General features: G+C 39.7%; 3 protein-coding genes across 7 annotated transcripts; 2 read left to right on the plus strand and 1 right to left on the minus strand.

Moving 5' to 3' along the window:
- Positions 1-5,882: 5,882 nt before the first annotated feature.
- LOC103434005 (receptor-like protein 7) lies at positions 5,883-8,993 on the plus strand. Its single transcript, XM_029101678.1, has one exon. The coding sequence runs from the start codon at positions 5,883-5,885 to the stop codon at positions 8,991-8,993; it is 3,111 nt and encodes a 1,036-aa protein (XP_028957511.1).
- A 1,604-nt stretch (positions 8,994-10,597) lies between these two features.
- On the minus strand, positions 10,598-13,130 carry LOC103433674 (general transcription and DNA repair factor IIH subunit TFB2-like). 5 transcript variants are annotated; one of them, XR_011580152.1, is made up of 8 exons: positions 12,733-13,130; positions 12,505-12,635; positions 12,016-12,084; positions 11,511-11,594; positions 11,305-11,388; positions 11,073-11,161; positions 10,879-10,977; positions 10,598-10,802 (listed from the first exon to the last, which is right to left on the minus strand). XR_011580152.1 is itself a non-coding variant. In XM_029101291.2 (6 exons), exons 2-6 carry the CDS (start codon positions 12,520-12,522, stop codon positions 10,942-10,944), a joined length of 291 nt encoding a protein of 96 aa, XP_028957124.1. In that variant the 5' UTR covers positions 12,523-12,635; positions 12,733-13,130; the 3' UTR covers positions 10,804-10,941. The 5 variants fall into 5 exon arrangements, 1 of the variants encoding a protein (XP_028957124.1); XR_003772712.2 differs by lacking the exon at positions 11,073-11,161; XR_003772714.2 differs by having other exon boundaries at positions 11,073-11,388.
- A 13,893-nt stretch (positions 13,131-27,023) lies between these two features.
- Positions 27,024-27,677, plus strand: LOC139195066 (uncharacterized). Its single transcript, XM_070820255.1, has one exon. It carries the CDS (start codon positions 27,024-27,026, stop codon positions 27,675-27,677), a length of 654 nt encoding a protein of 217 aa, XP_070676356.1.

Here is a 27,677-nt window from a genome sequence, read left to right on the forward strand (position 1 = left end):
AATGCACATAATCAAGAATGCCCTTTGTCTGATGTACTGCAGTACCAAACTTCACTCTAGTTTGCTTCCCCAAGACACAATGCTCGCAGAAATCAAGCTTACAAGTCGTGGCACCTTTTAGAATACCTTTTTTCACAAGCCCTTGTAGAGCTTTCTCACCGGCATGGCCTAATCTCATATGCCACAGTCTAGTAGTATCTGAATCAAATGTGCCCATATTTTCTGAGACTACAGACGCTTTACCTGTCACGGTGCTTCCTTGCAATAGATACAAATGACCACATCGATGAGCTTTCATCACAACAAGTGCACCATAGGTAACTTTCAATGTCTACCCATCTGAATGAAACATGAAGCCCTTGGCTTCTAAAGTTCCCAAAGAAATAAGATTTTTCTTCAAATACGGTACATACCGAACACCTGTCAACTCTTTAACTATGCCATCATGCAACTTCAAATGAACTGTACCAATCCCTTTTGTTGTGCAAGGATTGTCATCTCCTATGAACACAACACCACCATCAAACTCTTTCAAGCTTGAAAACCAATCCTTGTGAGGAGTCATATGATGAGTACAACCCGTATCTAATACCCACTTAGTAGCACAATTAAATGATGAGGAAGTGGTTAAAGCAAAATCAGAAAAATCTGTTTCAACCTCAGCAACATTAGCTTCAGAACTTTCTTTGCCTTTGGTCTTCAACCTAGGACAATCTTTCTTCCAATGGCCTTTATTATGACAAAAGGCACATTCATCCCTTTCCAAGATTTTTCTACCTTTAGAGTTTCCTCTAGGTCGAGAGTGTGATTTTTTTCCTACTAGAAGATGATCTCCTCTCCGATAATCTACCTCTAACAAATAAAGCTTCAGAGGTACTATCATGATTTTTATCTCTATGACACATCTTCAAATTTCACAGTTTCTTTACCATGCATAATAGTGGTAACAAAATGCTCATAAGAGTCCGGCAAGGAATTCAATAATATTAAGGTCTTATCTTCATCCTTAATATCCTCATCTAAATTTAACAAGTCGGCAATCAATTTATTAAAAGCATCAAGGTGCCTAATCATTTTTTGTACCTTTTTTGTATTGGAAGCGGTAAAGCTTTTTCTTCAAGTGTAGTCGGTTCTCTGCACTCTTCGTCATATACTTGTCTTCCAATTTTTGCCACAACACACTTGCCAATGTCTCCCGCATCACAAAATACTTCTGAGTTTTTGCAAGGCACAACCGAATTGAAGAGCAAGCCCGCAAATTTAATTTCTCCCATTCTGGCTTCGACATAGCTTCCAGCTTCTCTCCCAAAGCGGCAAGTAGATCTTTTTGAGCCAAGACATCTTTGACCTCACATTGCCACATCCCGAAGTTGTTTGTGCCATCAAACTTTTCCACTTCGAACTTTGCATTTTGCGCCGTAGTTCTTTCAAACCCGGAGTTGCTTCCAAAAGGATTCTCATCTTGCCCGTCTGACATCTTTGGCAACTAGACAGTACCCAAGGGCAACCAGTGCTCTGATACCAATTGTTGTGCTAGGATAGCACCAAACCCGTTGGAACCAACTCAAGCTAACCCATAGGAAATATATCAAATGGAATGCAAGAACAAAATATTAAAGACAACAAGATTTTAATGAGGTTCCTCAACAATCAGTGTAACTGGAGTACGTCCTCGGGGCAATAGGAGCTTACCCAATAATCCACTATCAACCAAATGGAAGTTTACAAAGTGTTGGCAAGCTCACAACCCAAACCCCAATACAACCAATAGCTCTCACACACCAAAGAAACAAATAGAGAGAAATATAATGAATAATTTCCTCTCTATACAAAGCTCAAAGCTATTACAACAACAACTACCTTGGTGAGTGATTACTAACCAAAGAGAGGAGCACTTTCTTCTTCTCTTCAAAGAGGGGCTTCGGCACTACCTCTTCTTTCTCTTCTCTACTGCTGCCTTTATTTTTCTGCTACTCTTCCCAAATGGCAGCTGCTGCCCTAATTAAAACCTAGCCACTATCCCGTGTCTTTCACAAAGGGCCAAATAAAAATGACTTTAGACAAGTTGCCTTTTTTCTTTTCCCCAAAATAAGGAAGGGACACAATGATGTTGTCCACCTTTTCTTTTCTTTCATTTAATCAAAAGGTATTTGCAAGTTGGCCATTGATAAGCTCATATTTATATATATTTTACATAAAATTCACTTGTCTTTTCTTAGTTAGTTCCTTATATTTTTGAGCTATTTACTATGTTTTTGTGTTTTGTGTGATTTATCAAGAAAAGAAAAGAAAAGTAGCACAAGTGAGATATTAAGTAACAAATTCGTCAAAACTGCCTGTGCAGATTAGCTGACTTTGGAAGCATGTTACGAACAGCTCCGAATGAATGAGAGAATGAGCCTTACATGCTTGGAAAGCTACGGATGTTTATTTTCTGGAGCAATTTACGGATTGTTAATATCAGTTTTCTAGAAGAAGTTATGGGCATTGTAACACTGAAAGGTTTAGAAAAGGACTAAGCAGATTTGGCTAATAAAATGAGAAAGTAAAGGCACTTGTTTTGTATTTTTCTTTGTCATCAACACTCAGCAACAAATGGGGTTATGATTGCACTCATTTAGCTTTGGAGCAAGTGGAAATGCACATGCAAAAGAGAAACATGGACAGCTACACACATGAAAACTGCACAGGTTGGAGGGCATACACACTCTACATGGACAGCACACACACAACAAGAAAGGCACGGCATGGAGGGCTTGGCATGGGTAGAAAATGGGTGGATTGTTGGCTGAAATAATGAAGAACATGTGTGTGCAAATGCAAAGGAAAAACACACACACATGGGCAAAGGAAACACACACACATGGGCAGAAAATGGGTTGATTTGTGGCTGAAATGATGGAGGTCATGTGTGTGCAAATGTAAAGGGAAACATGGACATCACACACCCATACAAACTGCACATGCAAGGAATTGAAGTGGTCCTCTCCTTAGCCTATAAATGCATCCACCATTCCCCTTCCTAAAAGAAAGCTTGATCCATCAAAAGAGCTTCATTCACAAACACAATTTCCTTGCCGTGACCTCCATCCATTCATCTAGCCATACTACATCTCACCAATCCATACACTTTCATCTCTTAGCCGTGCAAATCCATTCCATCCATATATCCATACACATCCTAGACACTTGTGCTACAACAAGGTGGTGAAAACAAAGGTCCTTGGCGTTTCAAGCTTGGAACTTTGGAGTGTTTTAGGTGTACTTCGTTCTTGCTTTCAATGTCTACTTTGTTATTTTCTAATTTTGTTGCAATTATGAGTGGCTAAACCCCTATTTAGTTAGGGGGAAGTTTGAAGCCATGAACATGCTTGAGATTTGAATTGATTTCTTCCAATTGTGATTTGATAAGTTGTGATTGCAATTCAATTATCTATTTTATTCATAACTGATTCTTGTATGTTTATTAAGGATGCATACTTAGTTTTCATGCATGAATTAGATGCTAGAATATAAATGAGTTTCACCTAATCGTTACAAGTTTATATTCATGAGTAGTGAAGGTCGTTTATTACAATCGCGTTAATTGAATTCTTGGCAATTGTATCATGCCTTCATAGTTATAAAAAACCTCGTCAACACTTATGATTTTCATTGAACGTAATGATCTCTGATTGTATCTCTATTATGCATTCATATAGGGGACTTTTAGAGAATGATTTGGGTTGTCGCATGCATTCATCCAATTCAATAAGTAAAGGAAAATCTGAGGGTTAATTTGTGCATCATGGTTAATCTGGGATGTTGAGCATCATAGTTTATTGAAAAGCAATTGGAAATCAATTCATGTACAAGTGTGTCATGTGTGAAGAACGGACCTCTAACTAATCCATCATCTTATTTCTTAAATTCGTTTTACAATTTGCCTAGTTTTATAACTTGTTTGTTTGTTTCAAATTCATCAAAACTAAAATCCCCCTTTTACTTTCTTGTTTGAAAGTGTTTAAAATCCGTTTTGTTTGTGTTTTAGAGTGTTTTGAGTCAAGTCAAAACCCAAATTTCGTCCAAAGTTGTGTTAAAGTCAGAAACTACCTAGTTTGTGTTTTTAGGCAGTTTTGAGTGTTTTTAAGTTGTTTTGAGTCTTGTGAACCTGTTTTGAGTCCTTTAACTCTATTAAAACGTTTTTAACTTTGTTTTTATGTTTTTGAGTTAGTTTAGAGGTTTTAGCAAGCCCTCCTAATCCCCGGTTTAAAACGATCCCTACTTGCATTATTACTACAATTTGACAACAAGAGGCTTTAATTTGAGTGCTTAACTAACATCGCATCAGCCACTAATTTTGGCCACTATCCAACATACAATTGCAAAGTAGTGGGAAGGGAAGAGGGCGTACATCTCTCTGAAAGGTTGGTTGTCTAATGAAATTTGTGTTATGTAATATTATCTCCTCTCTAAATATGTAATCAGTTGTCTGATATGATCTTTGAACTTAGTTAATCCAAATTGTTCAACAACAAATTGTTGTCCTTATCTTGCATGCAAAATTGATGTCACTATCAGCAGTTATTACTGGTGTAGAGTTCGCATCTCAGTGGGTTGGCATTGTCTTTGGCTAGAAGGTGAATTTCTGCTCTCTAGTTGACTAATATTAATCCTCCTTGGCCTCTTCATACGCAATGATCTATTTGTTTGGACCGCACTCAGAAGATGGCTTTCTATGCCTCTCACATATATCGCGAAGGAAATGTGGTTACGAACAATTTTGCTAATATGGGCTTGTCTTCTCCAACTTTGGTATGACTTGATTCCCCTCCGATGGCGGTTCTTGCTACTTTGTTTTCAGACTATATTAGCTTGTTTGGCTTCCGCTTCTCAAATTAATGTGCATCTTGGCATATAGGTTCGTCTTACTTTCTTGATTTTTTTTTCTTTAACCTTGTGATGTTGCTTGTTCTGTTTTGTAGGTTTAGACCTTTAGGTTCAGCTTAGGAGAGGGGGGGTTAGGTTTCATGTACCCCTCTTTTCCCTGCATCATTGTTGATTTTGTTTCTAAAGGAGTAAGGTTTACATCCCCCTTTCTTTTCATGTATTTGTTTTATCCTTTTTTAATGTATTATGAGAGGTTAGGTTTATGTGTGTACTCTTTTTTTATATCAATAAAATTCCTCTCGTACTGTCAAGGTTTTCTTAAAATTAAAAATAAAATAAAAAATCTTTATAGTTTAGTCCATAGTCAACAGTCACCACAAACTGAAATTGGGAAAGCAACAATGCTGCCCCACTAGACAGATTGGGAAATAATTGCAAAATCAATTGAACAAGCAACCCACAAGTCTTGTGGAGGTATTTTTCCACCATATTAAAAAGCCACTAAATCAACTGTCTGAGTTGATACACTTTCTTGACTTTTTGTTTAACTCGGTCTCATTTGGTGGATTGAATTGTAAAACGAGCTCATTTGGTGGATTAGATTGTATAACTTGCTACATTTAAGATATGTTGATGGATTACATTGTATAACTCACTACATTCAAGATACGTTGAGGGCAAGGGCGAATGATTTTTTCCGTTTAGTGCCTAAATCTTCAACATGCCTCGAAATTCATGAGTTATCCAATTCTATGAACGTGGGGTGTGAGATTCTTGTGATCATCCTATTTTTCCTACTTGGCTCTCATGTCAGTCAATGGTGACATTAGTCAACAAAGATCGAAATGGAAATCGGAATATTTGCAGCCCCACTTCCTTTTTCCTTCCTTCTCAGTTTTCCAGAATAGATGGGAGGAGACTTCTAAGTCAAATAATTCATATATATAATGGTCTTGCTATGTTCCTCGAAATTAAGCCACCACACCCATTAAAGTTTTTCAAAAAAAAAAAAAATGAAAAGTTTGCTGCACTTCTTCCTGTTCTTGATAATTATCAAGTTAGTTCACGGCCGGTGTGATGCAGATGACCTATCGGCATTGCTCCGCTTAAAGAAGATAAGCCCGCCACCAGAAGCTTATGTTCCCCCCAAGCTTCTGTCATGGAATTCAAGTACCAACTGCTGTGCTTGGGACGGTGTTACTTGCAGTACTGACGGTCATGTCATCGGTCTTGACGTTAGCGGTGAATTTCTCGAAGGCGGGATTGACAATTCAAGCAGTCTCTTCGACCTTCAACATCTTCAAAGCCTCAATTTGTCCTACAATTGCCAAGTAGGCAAAAGTTTTCCGATTCCACCTGCAATCGGAAGGCTCACGAATTTGAGGTATCTAAACTTATCTATTACTTGTTATACAGGGCAAGTTCCATTTGCGATTACACGCTTGACAAGGTTGGTTACTCTTGATCTTTCCGGAAATTATAATTTCGGATACACTCAGTTAAAACTCTATAATCCGGATTTAAGCACGCTGGTTCAGAGCCTCACGGAGCTTAGAGAGTTATATCTTGATGGTGTAACTGTATCAGCATGGGACACTGAATGGTGCCAAGCCATATCATCTTCACTTCCAAACCTGAGGGTGTTGAGCTTGTCAGCTTGCAATCTTTCAGGTCCTATTGATCAGTCCCTTGCTAAACTTCAATCGTTATCGGTGATTCGATTGGATGACAATGATCTTCCTGTGCCACTTCCAGGAGTCTTTGCCAACTTCTCAAATTTGACATCCTTGAGTCTCCGTTCATGTTTGATGCGCGGAACATTTCCTGAAGAGCTCTTCCAGGTACCCACTCTACAAACTGTTGACCTTTCCGATAATCCACAACTTCATGGTTCCTTTCCAGAATTTCCCAGGAATAATTCTCTTCAGTCCTTGGTTCTAAGCAACACAAAGTTTTCAGGGATATTGCCAAAATCTATTGGCAATCTCAAAATGTTGTTGATGATAGATATTTCGGGTTGTAGTTTCTCTGGATCAATCCCAAAGTCAATTCAAAAACTCACACAATTGGTTCATTTGTATATGTCATCAAATAGGTTCAGTGGTCCTATTGATTCTATTCACTGGGAAAAACTTGTTAATCTGCTAAATATTGTGTTGGACTCGAATTTACTCAGCGGGATTATTCCATCTTCGATTGTTTCTCCACCCTTTTTGGAGGAACTACTGCTTTCCCACAATCAATTCTCCGGTCAACTCCATGAATTTTCAGATGTTTCCTCCTACTTAGTTACCCTCGATCTAAGTTTCAATAATTTGGAAGGAATAGTACCCTTGTCTATATATAATTTTCAAGGGCTTGAAACCCTTGATCTTTCTTCAAACAATTTCAGCGGCTTTCATTTTAACAGTCCTCAACAGTTGAGTAATCTTTCGGTCATTAATCTTTCGAACAACAGCTTGTTGGTTTTATACAATGGTACAACTTCCTCATATTCCTCATTTCCTCAAATTGTGAATTTGAACTTGGCTTCTAACAATTTGAGAACATTCCCGGATTTCTTTAGAAATCACAACGGCTTAACTGTTTTGGACCTTTCACAAAACCAGATTCAAGGCACGATTCCTAATTGGATTTGGGGGCTCATTTCACTTCTTAATGTCAATCTTTCTTGCAACTCCTTCGTGACTCTAGAATGGCCATTAACTAATTCTTCCGGCGTGTCTGAGCTTGACCTTCACTCAAATCAACTTCAGGGACAAATCCCAGTTTTCCTACCTTATGCCGGTTATCTGGATTACTCAAGAAATCATTTCAGCTCAAGTATACCAACTGACATTGGTAATTTCCTTAGCATGACTAGGTACTTGTCTCTTTCAAGGAATAACTTGCATGGGATCATTCCCGTTTCCATATGCAATGCAAGTTTGGAGTTTCTTGATATGTCCGATAACTCTCTGAGTGGCATGATTCCTCAATGTTTGACTGCAATGAGCAGTCGAGTACTTAGTTTAAGGAGAAACAACCTTACCGGAACAATTCCTGGTGGAGTTCTTGAATACTGTAGTTTCAGGATTCTAGACCTTGGTGAAAATCAGATAGAAGGTCAGGTTCCAAAATCTCTAGCCAACTGCACAGAACTAGAGATTCTAAACCTTGGAATCAATCAGATAACGGACACTTTTCCATGCTTTTTGAAAAACATCTCCACCTTGCGCATTCTGCTTATGCGATCCAATAATTTATATGGAGGGATTGGTTGTTCAGAGACCAATGGCACCTGGCCAAAGCTTCAAATCATAGACCTAGCTCACAACAATTTCAGTGGTGGAATACCAGCAAGATCTTTGACAACATGGCAAGCAATGATGGCTAACAAAGATGATTCCCGATCAAGGGCTAGGGCTCTAGAATTTCCAAATGATCCAGGGAGAGCTGTGGTTGAATTTGATTATTATGCTGCAATAACAGTTATTGGGAAAGGTTTGGAGATGGATCTGCAAAAGATTCTAACCATCTTCACTTTGATTGACTTCTCTGGTAACAAATTCAGCGGATCAATACCTAAGGAATTGGGAGACCTCAAATCCTTGTATGTCCTCAACTTGTCAAGTAATGCTTTCACTGGTGAAATCCCATCATCCTTGGGTAACTTGCAAAAGCTGGAGTCCTTAGACATGTCAAGGAACAAGCTAAGCGGGCAAATTCCACCAGAGTTTGCAGAGCTTAACTTCCTTTCGTTCTTGAATCTCTCAAATAATCAACTAGTCGGCAGGATCCCAACAAGTACTCAGTTTACGACATTTCCCAAAGCCTCCTTCATTGGAAACAAAGGATTATGGGGGCCTCCTTTGACAGTGGATAGCAAAGCAGGATCACCACCACCACCACCAACATTAAATGGAAGTCAGCAAAATTCTGGAGATGAGATTGATTGGGATCTTATCAGTGTCGAAATTGGATTTGTATTTGGCTTTGGAATTGCAGTCGGGTCACTTGTGTTCTACAAAAGATGGAGTAAATGGTATTACAAAGCTATGTATAAAATCCTTGTTAAGATATTCCCTCAACTTGAAGAAAGAATTGGTCCTCATGTTCACATGACTCAAAGGCCAAGACGTTGAAATTGTAATGAGGAGCAATGCAGCTGGCCTCCTTGTTGTGATTGTGTTCTGTAAGAAATAAGATATTTGCTTCTGCTGTCGCATAATTATGAATTACGAGATGTAGTGCGAGTTGTTCTGTTACTTTATTATATATTGCTGTTGCAAGTTTTTAATCTTTTTGAATGCCAGGATTATCAATGTTTTCAAAATGGATTTCAAATCTTCTTTTCGATACAGGAATCATCATTGCTCGCTATAAGATCGACATATTTGTGATTAAATTTTCAAAGTACGGAATTTGACATATAAAACAAAATCCAAAAACACAGTTAAAACAAAATTGGCGATGCAAGCAACATTGAATCAATATAGCTTTACTTAAATCGCGCTTCATTCGACTCTGTTTTTTCTTTTTTGGCTTTGGTTCTTAGCTTTCTTTCTTTCGTGGTTTCTCCTCTTGCCTTTATTCTTCTGTTCGTTTGTTATCATGAACGCTTACTCTGTTTTAGCTTTGATTTTTCCGGATGAAGACTTCGTAGTCGTTGATACAACGTACAGCCGCCACCGCATCAATACTAGCTAAGCGGGGAAATTTATTCGCATTTCGGTGACTTAGCATGTTGAATCTCCCCTTCTTTCTAGATTGGCTGTGAGCCTTTGGCATCTATTACAACACTGTTTATAAAATTAACGGTACTACACTATTTACAAAACTTAACGGTACACTGTTTATGAAACTTAACAGTACTACACTGCTTATGAAACTTAACAGTACTCACTGTTCTAAAAGTCCTCGCCTAGGCCCCACCTAGGCACTAGACGGTTGGTCACCGCCCCGATTAATGCCTAGGCGTTAGAAAATTAAGAAAAGATGCCTAAACCTGCTAAGACGCCCGCCTAGACCGCATAGGCACCTGCCTAGCTCGCCCAAACCCGCCTAGGTTGCGACTCACTTAGACAGAAAATAGATAACTTTTCATTTTGCATTTTATTTTTTTCAATAAATTGTAAGAAACTTGTTGATTAATTAAATGAATACACATTATACGCATGTTCCTCATGTTTTAATTATGTTCCAATACTTCCTAATATATATGTCATTCTATTTTGTAATTTATAATGAAAATATATATATATATATATTATATTAAATATAAACAGACACTTATTTACATAAAAATAATAAATTTACTTAAATCTGCCTAGTCCGCCTAGGCCCCACCTAGCTGTCTAGGTGCTTAGCCCCAGCTTGCCGCCAGACTAGCGCCTAGTATCTTTTAGAACCTTGACGGTACTGCACTGTTTATGAAACATAACGCGCGCTAGGCACACGTGTTTATATTTTATGTTTTTTTTCTTTTTATCCTTATCATTAAATAAAGTTATTAGATGGTTTTTTATTAAAATGCAAAGTTTTAAAACCCTCTCCATTAATTTTTCTTAAAATGAAAATTATTTGTTGCTGGTAAGATGTGTGGCTATGATTTCCTCTGACCTAAACAAATAACATGCCAAATGTTTGGATACAGAGACAAACATACTTCCAGGTAGTGAGATAAAACTAGTGTCTTAAACTGCTCATCCATTTGCTAATAAATAATTAGAGTAAACAACAAAGGGAATTAACTGAATAACCTTCGTTGGCCAACGTTGAATAACATTCAACATCCAAAATATCTCAAATTTTGATATCGAAATTTGTCGAGAGGATGAAAGAGAAAACCAGAAACTAATGAGATATGAATAAATATGCAACTTGAAAACCATACTACAATTTTGGCTTGCACACATAGAGTGCACAACCTATTTGAAACCTCGGCCACCCATCTGTAAGAAAACATTTAACACACTTCTTATTTACAACTAAAAGAAATGTTCCAATGCAGCAAGATTTAGTACAGACCTTAACCAAGATGCGAGAAACAATTTGGGTGCCCTCCCAGCCAACTTTCCGGCATCCATGTGGTCAATGGACCAACTTTGACCCACCGTTGATCCGCCCCTGCGTAGGGGTATGTCTTATGTTCAATGTATTGCAAAACGGGAAGATTCCATTGCAACAGCTCCCTAAACTCAAACTAAAACATGCAATTGTACCTAAAAGGGGAGGGCAGCTAGGAAAAGACATAAAATTTCACAACGTAGTTTAGATGTTGAGTGGGCATAGAGCCTGAAGTTTGTTTCTACTACAACAAATCCCCGAACAAAGAAGTGAGTAAAAAATCTCGTAAGTAGCATGTATGGATGCACATCAGCTGTCTTGAAGATTAGGAATTAGTTGTGGAATAAACGATTAGAGACAAAGCTAGAATGAGTACAAATAACCTACTTGTTTCCTTGATGATGAGTCTGTCAAGCTAACTAAAAGATTAGTAGCTAAGTTAGTAGGTATAAACCAACTGTCTTTCCTTCCCTGGATAAGTACACAAAGATAGAAATTTAAAACTTGAGGTCAGGAAATGGTTAAACTTTCATCTGGGAAATTCTTACCAATTTAGTGCACGTTATACCAAGAATAAATCACAAAAGTATAACCTGCTGAAGTTTGATCAGTCCCAAATCTGCAAGATCCTTGACTATTTTCTTTTGCCTCTCATTCAATGTATTTATGTTATATGCCTAAAACACAAAAAAGCGAATAGAATCAAGAGGTGAGTGATTAATTCCAGGTAGAAACTTTCCATGTGGAAGAAAATACTTTTCTACAAAAGAAATAAAAGGGTGAATACTATGAAAAGTTCTTATGGCAACATTTACTGAACCACTATTCATATTTTAGTCGGAAATAACTACAAACAAAAAAAAATAGAGAACTTTAACGAAAAGCTCTTGGTACTATTTATTTTAACGAAAAACCATATTTTTACACTAAAAATTCAATCATGGAACAATTCTCTTTATCCTTTATTTTGTCCTTAATATTAAAACTCAAAGTTTTCAAGCTCTTTTCATTAGTTTTCCTAAAAAAATATAGGGGAATTCAATGAAGCATATGCTACTCAAAGAGAATAGTCATGTATAAAGAGCATACAACTAATACCTCGCCATTAACATGAAAATTAAGTTCTACCAGGAATGAAATCAAATCTGCAGAATCTAATCCACGCTCCTATGCCAAAAAGGAGAGGTGAGGAGAGACCAGCATAACTACTGTGAAGTAAAAAAAACACAAAATATCAGAACAACATCAAAAGTTACAGACTTGCAGAATCCCAAATTCATCGAGACAAATTTCTTAACTAATGTAACTTCTCTAGCTTTCGTAAAAATATTAGGTCGTACCCAGTACACAAGGCTCCCGCTTTATGCAGGGTCTGGAGAGGTGAATGTCGGCTAATCTTACCCCCATTTATGGAGAGGCTGCTCTCAAGTCTCGAACCCGAGACCTACTGCTCATGGGCGAAGGCACTTGCCATCGCACCAAGTGCGACCTCTTTTCGTAAAAATATTAACTTGGGTAAAATCATATTCCACAAAATCAGAAATTGGGGAGTGAGATTAAAGACCAAAACTTCACAGGGAGGCTTACCATTATATACGCAGGCATTGAAATCAAAACCTTCTTCCGCCATGGAAGTCAAATGTGATGTTTGAACTGAAAATCTATAAGTTGGCATCCTCATCTTCAATACATCCCTTGGGAACAATACAAAGTTGAATCTGCACCAAAATCAACAAACACACATCATCAAATCACATTCTATACATACATACATATAAATTTATATATGTAAGCTGGAACTGCTCGGCGGCGTACTTAGCCTTGCAATACGACGTGTCGGCGGTGTCGAAGCGAGATGGGCACGAAGTCGGAAGTGGACAGGTGGTTCTTGAACTCCTCCAGGGACCCGGGCAAATTGGACTTCGTCACTTCCTTCACGGCCCATTTCTTTGAGACATTGGTGGTGGTGGTGCTGAGAAAACGGCGCCGTATTAGTGGCGGCAGAGACGCACTCCGTGTCCTGAACTTGTGCGGACACCTGCCTGAACCTCCGCCTGAACTCGTCAATGTCGTTGAACGAACTCAACTCGCTCACTTCATAAACCTCGTCATGGTCGTCGCCGTAGCCGACGAACTTCACTCTCAGTCGATCACAGCCATCCTTCCCCTATCAGGACGTCGTACCAGGGGTCGTCCAAGCCAGACCTGAACTCGACCGCCATCCCAACTCCCCCTCTCTCTATACCTCTGCAATCCCTAGTCACAGGCCCTGAGCCATTTCGAGGGCAGGCCTCCAAAACCCAGGGCGAAGCCCACACACGGCCCAAAGGCGACAGCCCAAATCAGGACACGTGTGAGGAATGGTATAACTGTAGATATTTCAAATTCGAAGCCCAATTTCATAATGAAGATAAATAGTTCAATTTGAACCTCGACTTTAGCCTAAGGTAACTAGAAAAATTGTCGCACTCAGCTCCAGATTTTCAAACTATAATCGCCATGAATAATTCACAGAAAAATACATTAAAAAAGCAGTAGGAACACAACTGCATTCAAATGCAAGCCACTCGAATTCCGAACATGAGATTGGCAGGGATCTAATCAGTGTTGAAATTGGATTTACGTTTGGACTAGGAATTGCGATTATTTCTCCGGCAATAGTGAGTTGAAGCTACGTGCAAAACTAATCTAAATTATAGCTTAGTTTGGCTTAAAATTGTGTTCTGCTTTAAAGTTCTTTTTGTTGGGACTAAGCAAGTGCATGATGCAATGCAAATATCAATAAAATGAAAATCCATCAATTTCAACAGAAGCTTCATAGCCATTTGATCCGAAACTACATGGAAAGCTTTAGATTATGTACTTGCCGCATGCATGTAGTTTTTTCTTCAAATATGAAAAAACTAATGCCATGTTATATATGTCTGCTATACAATTACCTCTTCCAGCCTTGAAAAATATACGTTCAGTCATTTAATGGGAACCCGAAGAGCACGGGGGTAGTGTGAATGTGACTGTCAGTCATCTTCCACTTGGCTGTGCTGGTGTTTGTAGGGGCGAAATTTCTCTTTTGTTTCGCTCCTACAAAGAGTATATTAGCAAAACCGAGTCATAACTGCAACAATAGAGTATATTAGCAAAACCGAGTCATAACTCGAAACAAAGTGAGATTTTCCTTCTTGCCATAGATAAGCCTTTGCACGGTGACATCTTACATGGTTTTACATAAAACTAACTACGACGGTAGAGTATTTAGGTAACATTTAAGTAACACACAAGTCTTGTAGAGCTGTAACTATCTGCAATTTTCATTCTCAATCAAAATTAGAGACAGATAAATGAAAGAAACGAGAGAAATCGACATAATAAAGATTGTAATCAACAGCTGTGGGGCACAATCGTGCCTTGTACCTTCGAGGATATGAAGGTAAAAGAGTTTCCCATCGATGAAAGGAAAAACCTTGCACAATCTTGCCTTATATCTGCAATTTTTAGTCTCAATCAAAATTAGTAAGGTCTCTAAATAACTTATAATAAGTTGATATGTGTAAAATAAATAAATTAATAATTAAAAGATACATGGTCGGTTCGATTTAGTTCTGGTCGGTTTCCAAAGTATCAAAACTGAACCAAATTAAAAGTAAATCGGTTTGGTTCCCATTTTAAATTGTTTGACCTTTTTCTTGGTCAAAACCAAACCAAATCGACCAATATGTTCATATCGGTCATTTCAGTCAGTTGGATGTCCACTCCTATCCAAAATATACAGAAAAAGAAGAAAGAAAATAATATAGGCTTATTTTTAGCTACACCCCTTGAAACTCCGTTTAGATTTCACTTTACTCTCTGTAACTCAAAAGACATCACTTTACTCCTTAAAACTCAAAATTCTTTCCACATTGACTTGTGGACTCTCTCTTCTCCATAAAACTTATAAGTCACCTCTGCAAACATATGTGGGACACAACACCTAATAAGACTATGTCACATGATGTAATAAATTAACAAATCTAAGGTAATGTGGAGCGAATTTGGAGTTTTGTAGATACGACTTTCAAGTTTCAAGGGGCAAAATGGGATCAAAACCAAGTTCCAAGTGGCACAAAGGAGTGAAGTATGAGTTCCAATGAGTAAAGTGACAACTTTTGACTTATAAGGAGCAAAGTGATATTAAAATCTAGTTTCAATGAGCATTGCTAAAAATAAGCCAATAATTTATATTGGAATATTTAGAGCACCAACACGTATTAAATGCAAATAATCTAGAAAGCCATATTAGATGTTGTATTATAAAAATCAGATAATGTGGTAGAATTCTTATAAGAGAAAATTATAAAGACATTACAAATCTAAAGATAAAACTCTTTAAGACTAAGAAAAATTTTTGCAGCTTTTTGAGGTCTGTTGGTTTTTCCTGTTCTCGTGGGGAAGGAGGGATTGGCGCATCTACCTAGTCCTAGCAAAGAGCGGTAATGCCCCATCTATTCTAGCAAATCAAGGGAGACACAAGCATCAAGAATCAGGGGGATTTTGCCGATTCCGATTAACTTGTGAAAACAGGGGATGAAACATTTAGGGGAATTTTGATATAGGCGCCCCGTTTTTTAATTTTTTAGACTAAACATACACTCCTTTTGAAAATTTGATCAAACATTTTCCTAACATTTTGGTTATTAATTTCAGTTCCTATTATCCCTATTATCCCTATATTTATGCATTTATTATCCATCTCCTGGGCATTTCGTTTTTTTTTCTTTTCCTATTATCCCTATATTTATGCATTTATTATCCATCTCTATGCATTTTTTTTATTGTTTGTTATAATATTTACTTTTTTGTGAATATAGTAGAATATTTATAAAAAAAAGTTGTCAAATTTTATTATTTAGAAGACCCAACACATAGTAAAGATTTGTTTGATTATATAGCTACGTCTAGTTACCTATAATATAAACACATTTAGTTTTATAGTGGATTTGATTTTTTGTATTTCTTGGTACATTTGGAATGTAAATGTACCAAAAAGGTTATCTGATAGAGACATTTAGTTTTGTGGTACATTTGAGATTTTTTGTTCATTTGGTCTTTTAGTACAATAGGAATCTAAACGTACCAACATGATTACCTGACAATGGGCACATTTGGTTTTATGGTACATTTGAAATTTTGGTACATTTGGTTTCTCTGTATATTTGAAATCTAAACGTACCAAAATGGGTACATTTGGTTTCTCGGTACATTTGAAATCTAAACGTACCAAAAGTCGATACTTTTGTTCTCAAATGTACCATAAGTTTTAAGTATATTTTTTATATATCTATACATGAAAAAAATATGTATTGAAGACTTTTTATTGATACAATTTTAATAGAAAGAGTATTTTTTTTTTAAATACTGATAATAAGGAAATCAGGAATTAGTTAATTAATTTTTTTATTTTATTTTATTAAAAAAATGTCATTTAATGCACAGAAGGGGATTGAGGAAATTAAATTCCTATATTATAGGCAATTAGTTGCTAAGCTACCTTATGCCTCTATATAAATGCATTTAAATTAATGACATGTAAATTAAATAAATAGAAAATTATTGAGGTGGCAATTGATTGAAGCACCTTAATCAAATCTTTAAAAGAGATGAATGTTTAATCTAACAACAACAACAACAACAACAAAGCCTTTTCCCACTAAGTGGGGTCGGCTATATGAATCCTAGAACGCCATTGCGCTCGGTTTTGTGTCATGCCCTCCGTTAGATCCAAGTACTCTAAGTCTTTTCTTAGAGTCTCTTCCAAAGTTTTCCTAGGTCTTCCTCTACCCCTTCGGCCCTGAACCTCTGTCCCGTAGTCACATCTTCGAACCGGAGCGTCAGTCGACCTTCTTTGCACATGTCCAAATCACCAGAGCCGATTTTCTCTCATCTTTCCTACAATTTCGGCTACTCCTACTTTACCTCGGATATCCTCATTCCCAATCTTATCCTTTCTCGTGTGCCCACACATCCCACGAAGCATCCTCATCTCCGCTACACCCATTTTGTGTACGTGTTGATGCTTCACCACCCAACATTCTCTGCCATACAACATCGCTGGCCTTATTGCCGTCCTATAAAATTTTTCCTTGAGCTTCAGTGGCCTACGACGGTCACACAACACGCCGGATGCACTCTTTCCATCCAGCTCGTATTCTATGGTTGAGATCTCCATCTAATTCTCCGTTCTCTTGCAAGATAGATCCTAGGTAACGAAAACGGTCGCTTTTTGTGATCTTCGCTAGATTGCTCCGGTCATTAGTGTGGATAAGTATATAAATGGATAGAGATAGGAAAGCAAACACAAGATGTACGTGGTTCACCCAGATTGGCTACGTCCACGGAATAGAAGAGTTCTCATTAATTGTGAAGGGTTTACACAAGTACATAGGTTCAAGCTCTCCTTTAGTGAGTACGAGTGAATGATTTAGTACAAATGACATTAGGAAGTATTGTGGGAGAATGATCTCGTAATCACGAAACTTCTAAGTATCGGAGTGTGGTGTCGTCTTGACTTGCCTTATCTGTCTCATAGGTAGATGTGGCATCTTCTCTGGAAGTACTCTTCCTCCATCCAGGGGTGGTATCTTTAACTGGTGGAGATGCACAAGGTAATGTATCAATTTCACTTGAAGCTTACTTGTAGTTTCAGGCTTGGTCAAGCGCGATACAAACCATGTAGTAGGAGTCCCCCAAGTCGCCGAGCTAGGGGGTCTGCTGAAAGAGGTGACAGACAAGGTAAGCAATCAGAGCTCCGACTGATTGTTCACCTTCTCCCCATCTTGCAGCAGCATGAAGGATAAAGAGAAGAAAAATGAGAAGATATGATATGAGATACTTTTGCTTTTGAAGAAGTAACTTTCCACAGGCTTATTCTTGAACTGAGCTGGAGGGTTTTCTGGTTTCCTCCAGAGTATAAGGCCGACTGAAGAATTTGAGGGTCAAAACAAGTCCATCAAATCTAGAGTACGTTCCACCCTGCTGATATGGGATACTTTTGCTTTTGACAGAGTAATGGATGTATCGGCACGTGTGCTGTTACGCTTGTCTCCACATGCTTCCTTGTATCCTTCGCACTTGCCCTATCTGTTCCTCAAGCAGATGCGGAATCTTCCCTGGAAACATAAGATGATGAAGATGAGTACTCGAGAGCAATGCCAGGTAAGTAATCAGGTAAGGGGTTCCAGGCAGTCAGTTCCTGGCTGGAAGCTTGATTCCAAGTGCTGACTGATTGCTCTCTTTCTCCTTGTCTTGCAGGTAAAAACAAGGCCAAAAGAAAAAACAGGGAAAAAGCATGATATGGGATACTCTTGCTTTTAACCCTGATGATATGAGATATTCTTGCTCTAGTATAGCTTGTTTGCAGAGGTATTATCGGGGGGAAAGAAAGCTGAATATTTCGAAAGGCTTTGTTGGGAGTGCCCTCTCAGATATGATGAAGGGTTGAGCATTTTTGCAGGTCTGCCTGTCCGTTGGGGATGGAGGTCGACATATATAGGAGTCTCCCTAACAACAAGTAGTAATGCTATTCCTTTACCCTGCTTGGTCATAGCACGGTAGTGGGAGCTGCCAGTTTCACATGTTTTAACTCTGTCAGAGCACTTTGAAAAAGTGGTCTGTGGTATCTGGCTCTCGAGATTCGGAGAACGATGCCTCTTCGATTTTTGAGAAAGCAATCATGCTGGGGGTCTGACTCTCGAGATTCGGAGAGCAGTGTCTCTTCGATTTTTGAGGAAGTAATCATGTTGGGAGTCTGGCTCTCGAGATTCGGAAGGCGGTGCCTCTTCGATTTTGGAGCAAGCAATCTTGTTGGGAGTGTTGTCTCGAATGTGAGTAAAGGTTGGACATGTTTGCTAGTCTACCTTGCCACGAAGCACAAAGGTTGACACACAGGGACTTTCCAATTATCCAGCAATGGTACTGTTCCTTTACCCTCTCTTCGATTTTGAGAAAGTAGTCATGTTGGGAGTCTGGCTCTCGAGATTCGGAGGACGGTGCCTCTTCGATTTTGGAGCAAGCAATCTTGTTGGGACTGTTTTCTCGAATGTGAGTAAAGGTTGGGCATGTTTGCTAGTCTACCTTGCCACGAAGCACAGAGGTTGACACACAGGGACTTTCCAATTATCCAGCAGTGGTACTGTTCCTTTACCCTTGTGGGTAATAATATGGTAGCTAGACCTTCAAAATTTATGTGTCTAAACTTTGTTAGTGCTGTTTCTTTGCTATTCTTTTACCTTTCTTGGTCAGAGCGATGTAGTGGGAGCTGCAAGCTTCACGTGCTCAACTTTGGCAGAGAACTTTGGCAAAGTGATCTGTGGTACCCATGAGTTATTGTTGCGTGTGGGAAGTGGGTGATTGAACAGTAAGATTCATGTGCTTTCTACTTCACCAGAAGTCTTCGACAGAATGCCCATAATTTCTGCAAAGCTGAGTGTGCGTGTGACAGGTGCTGACAAGGCTAGAAAAGTAGATGCCTCTTCGATTTCTGAGATCGGCCCTCGTGGTCTCTGAGCAGCCCAGCTTTTGAGAAAGCGAGCGCCTTTTCGATTGATTCGGAGAACGGTGCCTCACCGATTTTTGAGAAAGCAATCATGCTGGGGGTCTGGCTCTCGAGATTCGGGGAGCAGTGTCTCTTCGATTTTTGAGAAAGTAATCATGTTGGGAGAGTGGCTCTCGAGATTCGGAGGGCGGTGCCTCTTCGATTTTGGAGCAAGCAATCTTGTTGGGAGTGTTTTCTCGAATGTGAGTAAAGGTTGGGCATGTTTGCTAGTCTACCTTGCCACGAAGTACAGAGGTTGACACACAGGGACTTTCCAATTATCTAGCAATGGTACTGTTCCTTTACCCTCTCTTCGATTTTTAAGAAAGTAGTCATGTTGGGAGTCTGGCTCTTTAGATTCGGAGGACGGTGCCTCTTCGATTTTGGAGCAAGCAATCTTATTGGGAGTGTTTTCTCGAATGTGAGTAAAGGTTGGGCATGTTTGCTAGTCTACCTTGCCACGAAGCACAGAGGTTGACATACATGGACTTTCCAATTATCCAGCAGTGGTACTGTTCCTTTACCCTTGTGGGTAATAATATGGTAGCTAGACCTTCAAAATTTATGGGTCTAAACTTTGTTAGTGCTGTTTCTTTGCTATTCTTTTACCCTTCTTGGTCAGAGCGATGTAGTGGGAGCTGCAAGCTTCACGTGCTCAACTTTGGCAGAGAACTTTGGCAAAGTTATCTGTGGTACCCATGAGCTATTGTTGCGTGTGGGAAGTGGGTGATTGAACAGTAAGATTCCTGTGTTTTCTACTTCCCCAGAAGTCTTTGACAGAATGCCCATAATTTCCGCAAAGCTGAGTGTGCGTGTGACAGGTGCTGACAAGGCTGGAAAAGTAGGTGCCTCTTCGATTTCTGAGATCGGCCCTCGTGGTCTCTAGGGAGCCCAGCTTTTGAGAAAGCGAGCGCCTCTTCGATTTCTGAGATCGGCCTTCGTGGTCTTTGAGCAGCCCAACTTTTGAGAAAGCAAACGGCTCTTCGATTTCTGAGATCAACCCTCGTGATCTCTAAGCAGCCCAACTTTTGAGAAAGCAAACGCCTCTTCGATTTCTGAGCAGGCGCCTCTTTGATTTCTGAAGCTCCGTCGAGTGCAGATTTTTATAGAGGCTGGCATTAAGTTCCAAAGAACACTTGAATCTCCACCAGTAGAAGCTTCATTCTTGCACTTCTAAGATCTTGATTTGTCCGACCTCTTCTCTCTTCAACACCTTTGAAAATGTCTGGCCCCTCCGACCGTCGTTTTGACTTGAACCTTGTTGAAGAGGCAGCCCCGCCTTCTCCAGACAACATATGGCGCCCATCCTTCGTCTCCCCAACTGGTCCTCTTACCGTTGGGGATTCCGTGATGAAGAATGATATGACTGCTGCGGTGGTGGCCAGGAACCTTCTCACTCCCAAAGATAACAGACTACTTTCCAAACGGTCTGATGAGTTAGCTGTTAAGGATTCGCTGGCTCTCAGTGTTCAGTGTGCAGGTTCTGTGTCTAATATGGCCCAACGCCTATTTGCTCGAACCCGCCAAGTTGAATCATTGGCGGCTGAAGTGATGAGTCTCAAACAGGAGATTAGAGGGCTCAAGCATGAGAATAAACAGTTGCACCGGCTCGCACATGACTATGCTACAAACATGAAGAGGAAGCTTGACCAGATGAAGGAAACTGATGGTCAGGTTTTACTTGATCATCAGAGATTTGTGGGTTTGTTCCAAAGGCATTTATTGCCTTCGTCTTCTGGGGCTGTACCGCGTAATGAAGCTCCAAATGATCAACCTCTGATGCCTCCTCCTTCTAGGGTTCTGTCCAGTACTGAGGCTCCAAATGATCCCCCTCCGGTGCCTTCTCTTTCTGGGGCTCTACCGACTGCTGAGACTTCTCCTAAGCAACCTTTGTGAAGGCTCCCTCTTGTGTGTTTATTTTGACTCATGTATATGTACATATTTGTAGCTTATCGGGGATATCAATAAATAAGCTTTCCTTCATTTCAACGTATTGTGTTAAATACACCAAAGCCTTCTTCGCTAAGTTCTTTGAAAATATGTAGGACATTCTAATTTTCCCAAACATTTATTACTATGTGACCATGATTAAAGTGAAATACAATTTTATTTTTTTTATTAAAAACATAATTATATAGAATTTCTCTTACTATATGAAATCTACATTTTGGCTAAATCCATTAGGATCATCAGAATGCATCGAGACATTTATCTTCATTTTTTTACAAAGATACATTGGTAACATATTTAAGGGTAGCCTACCTAGTTTCCTAACATACTTAGTAACATGTATAGATATTTTAAATGAATTTGCTCAAAATCGCAAGGAGAGATGTGTGATTTGTCATGCTTGTATACGCTATGAATTATGTCCAATTCCCACAAATTGCAAAGATTTCATAGTACATTTTAAGCATTTACAAATCTCAGGTTTTTCCCCTGTTGTAAATAATGAGTATGTTTGCCCACATGTGTATAGTAATGTGTATAGTAAAGTATCACATGTGTATACTATATACTCATAAGCTAAATAGTAATGTTTTGTAATTTTCCATTGAAGTAGCTCTATAAATAGAGCACTTCAATTGTGCAAAGATTAGTGAATGAGAAGAAGAAAGAAAAGAGAAATATATCTAATAGCAATAATATACATTACTTCCTCTGCAACAGCTTGTGTCGGTATATTACTCTGCAACTGCTTCGTTCCTTCACCGAGTAAAGGTTATCTCTCTATAAATTTTGCCTATTTATAACACGTTGTTGATGCACAAAACCGGAGATCTTGGAACAACGTAAATCCGACCGTGAATCTGCAAGAAATGTAAATAACACAAGATGTATCGTGGTTCACCCCAAGGTTTGGGCTACGTCCACACTGATTGTATTATATTTCTTTGTTGAAGAGGGAGAGAGAGCTTAGGGGATGTGAGGAGGCTTGGAGAGGGGTGAGGAACCTTATGAATTGGCCCCCCCTAATTGTGAGGATGAGGAGTCCTTTTATAGAATAAGGACTCCTCACTTATTACATATTTGCCCCTTCCCTTATTGCATAATTACATTTGAGTCCCCCGAGTATTTATACGAGGTCTAAATACGGAGGCCCTAAATATGGTATAAACAGTAGTCCCCCAAGTCTTCAGTCAAGAGAGTCTTTTGGCTGGAGACTTGAAATTCAGTCCATGTGTGGGCCGAAGTAACTAGATGTCGTCTAGAACTAATGCTTGATATGAGGCGGTGCCCAATTTGAAATGATGCTCAACTAGAAGTAGCACATGTTGCGAGGTCGCTCTGCTTGTAGCTTATGTTGCCTTGGTTGGCTCGGCTTGTGGCGTTGAAGGTGAGGGAGTCCCTTTTATAGAATAAGGGCTCGCTCCTCAATACATAAGTGATGGGCTAAGAGTTGATGATAACGGCGAGGCGGTTGCTCAGCTGGTGGCGATGCTCTTCTAATGATGGTGAGGGAGTCCCTTTTATACAATAAAGGCTTGCTCCTCGATACATGAATAATGTGGTAGAGTTGATGCTCACGGCGAGGCGGTTGCTCAGCTGGCGGTGATGCTCTCTAATGATGGTGAGGGAGTCCTTTTTATAAAATAAGGGTTCGCTCCTCAATACATAAGTGATGGGCCAAGTCCCCCAAGTATTTTTTATGAGGCCCAGTTGAGGCCCAATATATGGTACATAATGTAGTCCCCCAAGTCTTCGGTCAATAGAGTCTGTTGGCTGGAGACTTCAAATTGAATCCATGTATGGGCCGAAGTGGCGGTTATTCGAAGGCGGTATTTGTATACCCTGCACTGAAGCTTTGTAGGTGAAGTTTTGCAAGTGAAGCTTTGAAGCTAGAGCTCTGTAAATGAAGCTTTCGAAGTTGGAGCTTTTGTAAATGAAGCTTTTGAAGCTGATTGACATGAGTGATGCTCATGAATGTTTATGTTGATTGACATGAGTGATGCTCATGGATGTTGTCATGAGTGATGTTCATGAATGTTAACATGAGTGATGCTCATGAATGCTAACATGAGTGATGCTCATGAATGTTGACATGAATGATGGTCATGAATGTTTATGTATGATTGTCATAAGTGATGCTCATGAATGTTTATGTATGAATGACATGAGTAATGCTCATGTATAATTTGGAGTACTGGGCGTACTTTTGATCACCTGGTTGGTGGCATCAAGGAGAGTACGGGTTGTACATTTCATCACCTCGTTGGTGGCATGAATGGCTAGTTGCCAAATGATATTAGAGTATTTCATCACCTGGTTGGTAGCATGAATGGCTAGTTTCCAAATGATATTAGAGTACGGGTTGTACATTTCATCACCTGGTTGGTGGTAATAGCGGCAGGTTGCCGAATAATTTTAGAGTACTGGGCATACTTTTGGTCACCTGGTTGGTGATAATAGAGACAGGTTGCCAAATAATTTTGGAGTACTGGGCGTACTTTTGGTCACCTTGTTGGTGCTATTTTGGGCTTATGGGCCTTCGCCCTCCACACAACATTCCAGCCCATTTATTTTCGGCTTTGCCGTTTTTTTTTTTTTTTTACCCTCTGATGGGGTTTATACATATTACCCTCTGATGGGGTTTATACAGATGTCTTCGAAAGATAATAAAAATAAATTACATCATTCAGGTGGGGTGTTTATTCCTTACTTATGCTTTATCTTTTGCTTTCTGCTTTTGTTTTTTTGCTTTCTCTTTTATGCTTTGTTCCCCATTGCTTTTCTGCTTTTCTTCTCTTTTTTTGCTTTGTTATGTGCTCCCGAGGGAGCCGTCCTTTTTCTTTTCTCTTTTTTGTGTTGCCCACCATGTGTTCCCCCATGATTCTCCCTTTTTCTTTTTCTTTTTCTTTTGCATCTCTCTCTTTCGGCCTAGTTGCTGCTTGGGGTGCCTGGAGTAGCAGAGAAATCCTCCAATTTTAGCATCTTTTTCTCAAGCAAGGGAAACAACACTTGCAGGAAATTTTGCAAACTCTGCCACCTGAATACCAAAACTTTGATCATAAGCTCCTGGCTCAACCTTGTACAGCATAGTCAACTTGCGGCTTGGTGAGTCAATATGCGCACTGACGTGATAGTTTGCTACGCCAACAATTTGCTTCATATTAGCTTCCTGAACGCCATTTTCCTGAGATAATTCAGTTAATTCATGGAAGTGGGTTGCAAACGACGTAGGTGCTTTAATCACTTCAACAAGGTGTTCACAAATGGCCCAAGCTAAACCAAATCTATCATAAGTTGAAGTCCCTCAGCCTAACTCATCGATGATTATCAGTGACTTGTCTGTAGCTCCTTTCCGTATAAATGCAGTCTCAAGCATTTCTTGCATAAAGGTAGAAAGCCCACGTAGTTGGCAGTCGTTAACTCCCACCAGGGACTTTCTTATGGACAAGATTGTACCGAAGGAGCAGGTGACTCTTCTTTCTCAAGAGTTGTCAGGTGGGGGGAGAGAGAAAAAGGTATAGAGCTGTTGAGGTTGTTGCTGTGGAGGCTGGGCTTGCAGAGGTCGCGTAGGTCGGCGAGGTGGTCAGTAATTCGGCCGCTGAGGTGAAGACGAGGTAGGCGGAGCTCCTGAACTCGGTTATCTTCACTGCCAACGCCACATCAGTCGCACGGGGCTGACGGTGTGGACGCATCCCAGTTGTCCAGCGCGCCAAGCGGGTCGTAGAAGTTGCGTGGCGTCGAAGGATCGATCAGATCTGAAATCGAACGGTTGTGGTTCTGTTTCCCCTCGCCGCCGCAGTTCTTCACCAGAGTGCTCAGCTGCTGAACTTGAGCATTAGTCATCACAGCTGATTCCTCCTTCGTGCCGCAGTTCCCTATCTTGACTTAATTTGACCGTTACAAGTAGCATAAACGTCAGCGGAGGACGTAGTCCTGGAGCCAGTTCCCCATCTTAGAACCTAGGGAAGGACTGAATCAGTGCCCACCATTCGGCGGATAAGTCATCCACTGTCAGACACGTCAGCGGCATGAACACCGGAGCGTTGGGATTCAAATTCGACGGCGTCGTCGCGCTTCTAGAGATCGCGTCCATGGTCAGTTTGCTGTTTGCTTTCCTTGCTGTCAATCTTGAAACGACGTCGTTGAGAGAGAAAGAAAGAAACTGATACGTTTAAGGAGATGAACCAGCGGATCTTTTCTGTTTATGGGTCTTGTGATTTTGCAGATTCACGGTGAAGGTGAAAAATTGAGAAAGAACCGACATAACTTTTTGTATCGATTCCCACAGACGGCGCCAAATGTTGATGCACAAAACCGGAGGTCTTGGTACAACGTAAATCCGACCGTGAATCTGCATGTAATGTAAATGACACAAGATGTATTGTGGTTCACCCCAAGGTTTGGGCTACGTCCACACTGATTGTATTATATTTCTCTGAGAAGTGAGGGAGAGAAAGAGCTCTATGAGTGAGAGCTTTGAGAGGGGTGAGGAGAAACTTAGGAATTGGCCTCTGAGGATGAGAGTGAGGCCTCCTCTCATTGTGAGGGTGAGGGGTCCTTTTATAGAATAAGGACTCCTCATTTATTACATATTTGCCCCTTTCTTTATTACATAATTACATTTAAGTCCCTCGAGTATTTGTACGAGATCTAAATACGAGGCCCTAAATATGGTATAAACACACGTTATCAGCACGACTCTCTAATCTTTTTCTCATTTCCTTTCACCGAAAAAAAAATGTTTCTTCTAAGGTTTTTTCTGTTCTTCTTCTTCCTCTCCCTCAATTGCTGGGTATACCCTCGCGAAGAACTGTTTGCACCATGTTTACTTCTAGTTCTCCAACTAACAGTCACTTATATCTTTGATTTCTTGTTTGGTGTAGATATTGACTACTAACCCACTGATTATTTATGCAATCCAAGATTGTGCGGTTCTATCGCCTATCTTGGACTGCAGATCTAATTTTACTGCAAATTTTAAGTGGAGCGGTATAATCGCCCGCTCTATCCTGCATATTTAAATTTTCCCGTTATTTAATTTTATCGCAATTTTAGGTGGTGTGAAATAATCACCTACCCTGCTTTACATATTTAATTTTATCACAATTTTAGGTGGTGTGAAAATCACCCACCCTGCTTTACATATTTAATTTTATCGCAATTTTAGGTGGTGTGAAATAATCACCCACCCTGCTTTACATATTTAAATTTTATCGCAATTTAAATTTTATTGCAATTTTAGGTGGTGCGGTATAATCGTCCACCCTGCTTTGCATATTTAATTTTATCGCAATTTTAGGTGGTGCGGTATAATCGTCCACTTTGCTCTACATATTTAAATTTTCCTGCTGTTTAAAGTAGTGCGGAATAATCACCCATCCTATACTTATTTCGATGAGAATGGTGCGGTACAATTGCCCTTCTCATTAATTGTGTAAATCTCGAGCCTGAAGTTTCGAGTACTTATCATTTTGGCCTGAAGATCAAAAAAAAAATTTGTAAGAACCAGAAGTTCTAACAATATATTTCTCCAGTACACATATTACTGCAAGTCCTTACACACCTCATTTTTCTTTCAGAAAAGAAAATGGCAAACTTGGCAAAGCTTGATTTTGCTGCCCTGGATATTACTGGAAAGAATTATCTTACATGGGTACTGGATACCAAGATCCATCTGGAAGCAGCAAATCTTGGAGATACCATCAAGGAAGAAAGCAGCTCATCCTCTCAAGATCGGGCAAAGGCCATGATTTTTATTCGTCGCCATCTTAATGAGGCACTAAAGAGCGAGTACTTAACGGTTGAAGATCCGTTATCCCTTTGGAATGCCTTGAGAAGCAAATACAATCACCAGACAACGATGATTCTTCCAAAAGCTCGCTATGACTGGACTCACCTAAGGATCCAGGATTTCAAATCAGTGGCTGAGTACAATTCGGCGTTGTTCAGAATTACCTCTCAGATGAAACTCTGTGGGGATACTATCACTGAGGAGATGTTATTGGAAAAGACTTTCAGCACATTCCACGCCTCTAACATGGTACTGCAACAACAGTATAGAGCGCGAGGCTTCACTGAATACAACCAGCCGATATCTGTGCTCCTGGTAGCTGAACAGAACAATCAGCTTCTCATGAAAAACCATAATTCCCGACCTACTGGATCAGCACTGTTCCCAGAAGTGAATGTTGCTTCCCTTGAAAGGAATACCATATCCTCCCGTGGCAATAATTACAAATGA

This window comes from Malus domestica, chromosome 04, assembly GCF_042453785.1.
Source record: "Malus domestica chromosome 04, GDT2T_hap1".
NCBI lineage: Eukaryota > Viridiplantae > Streptophyta > Magnoliopsida > Rosales > Rosaceae > Malus > Malus domestica.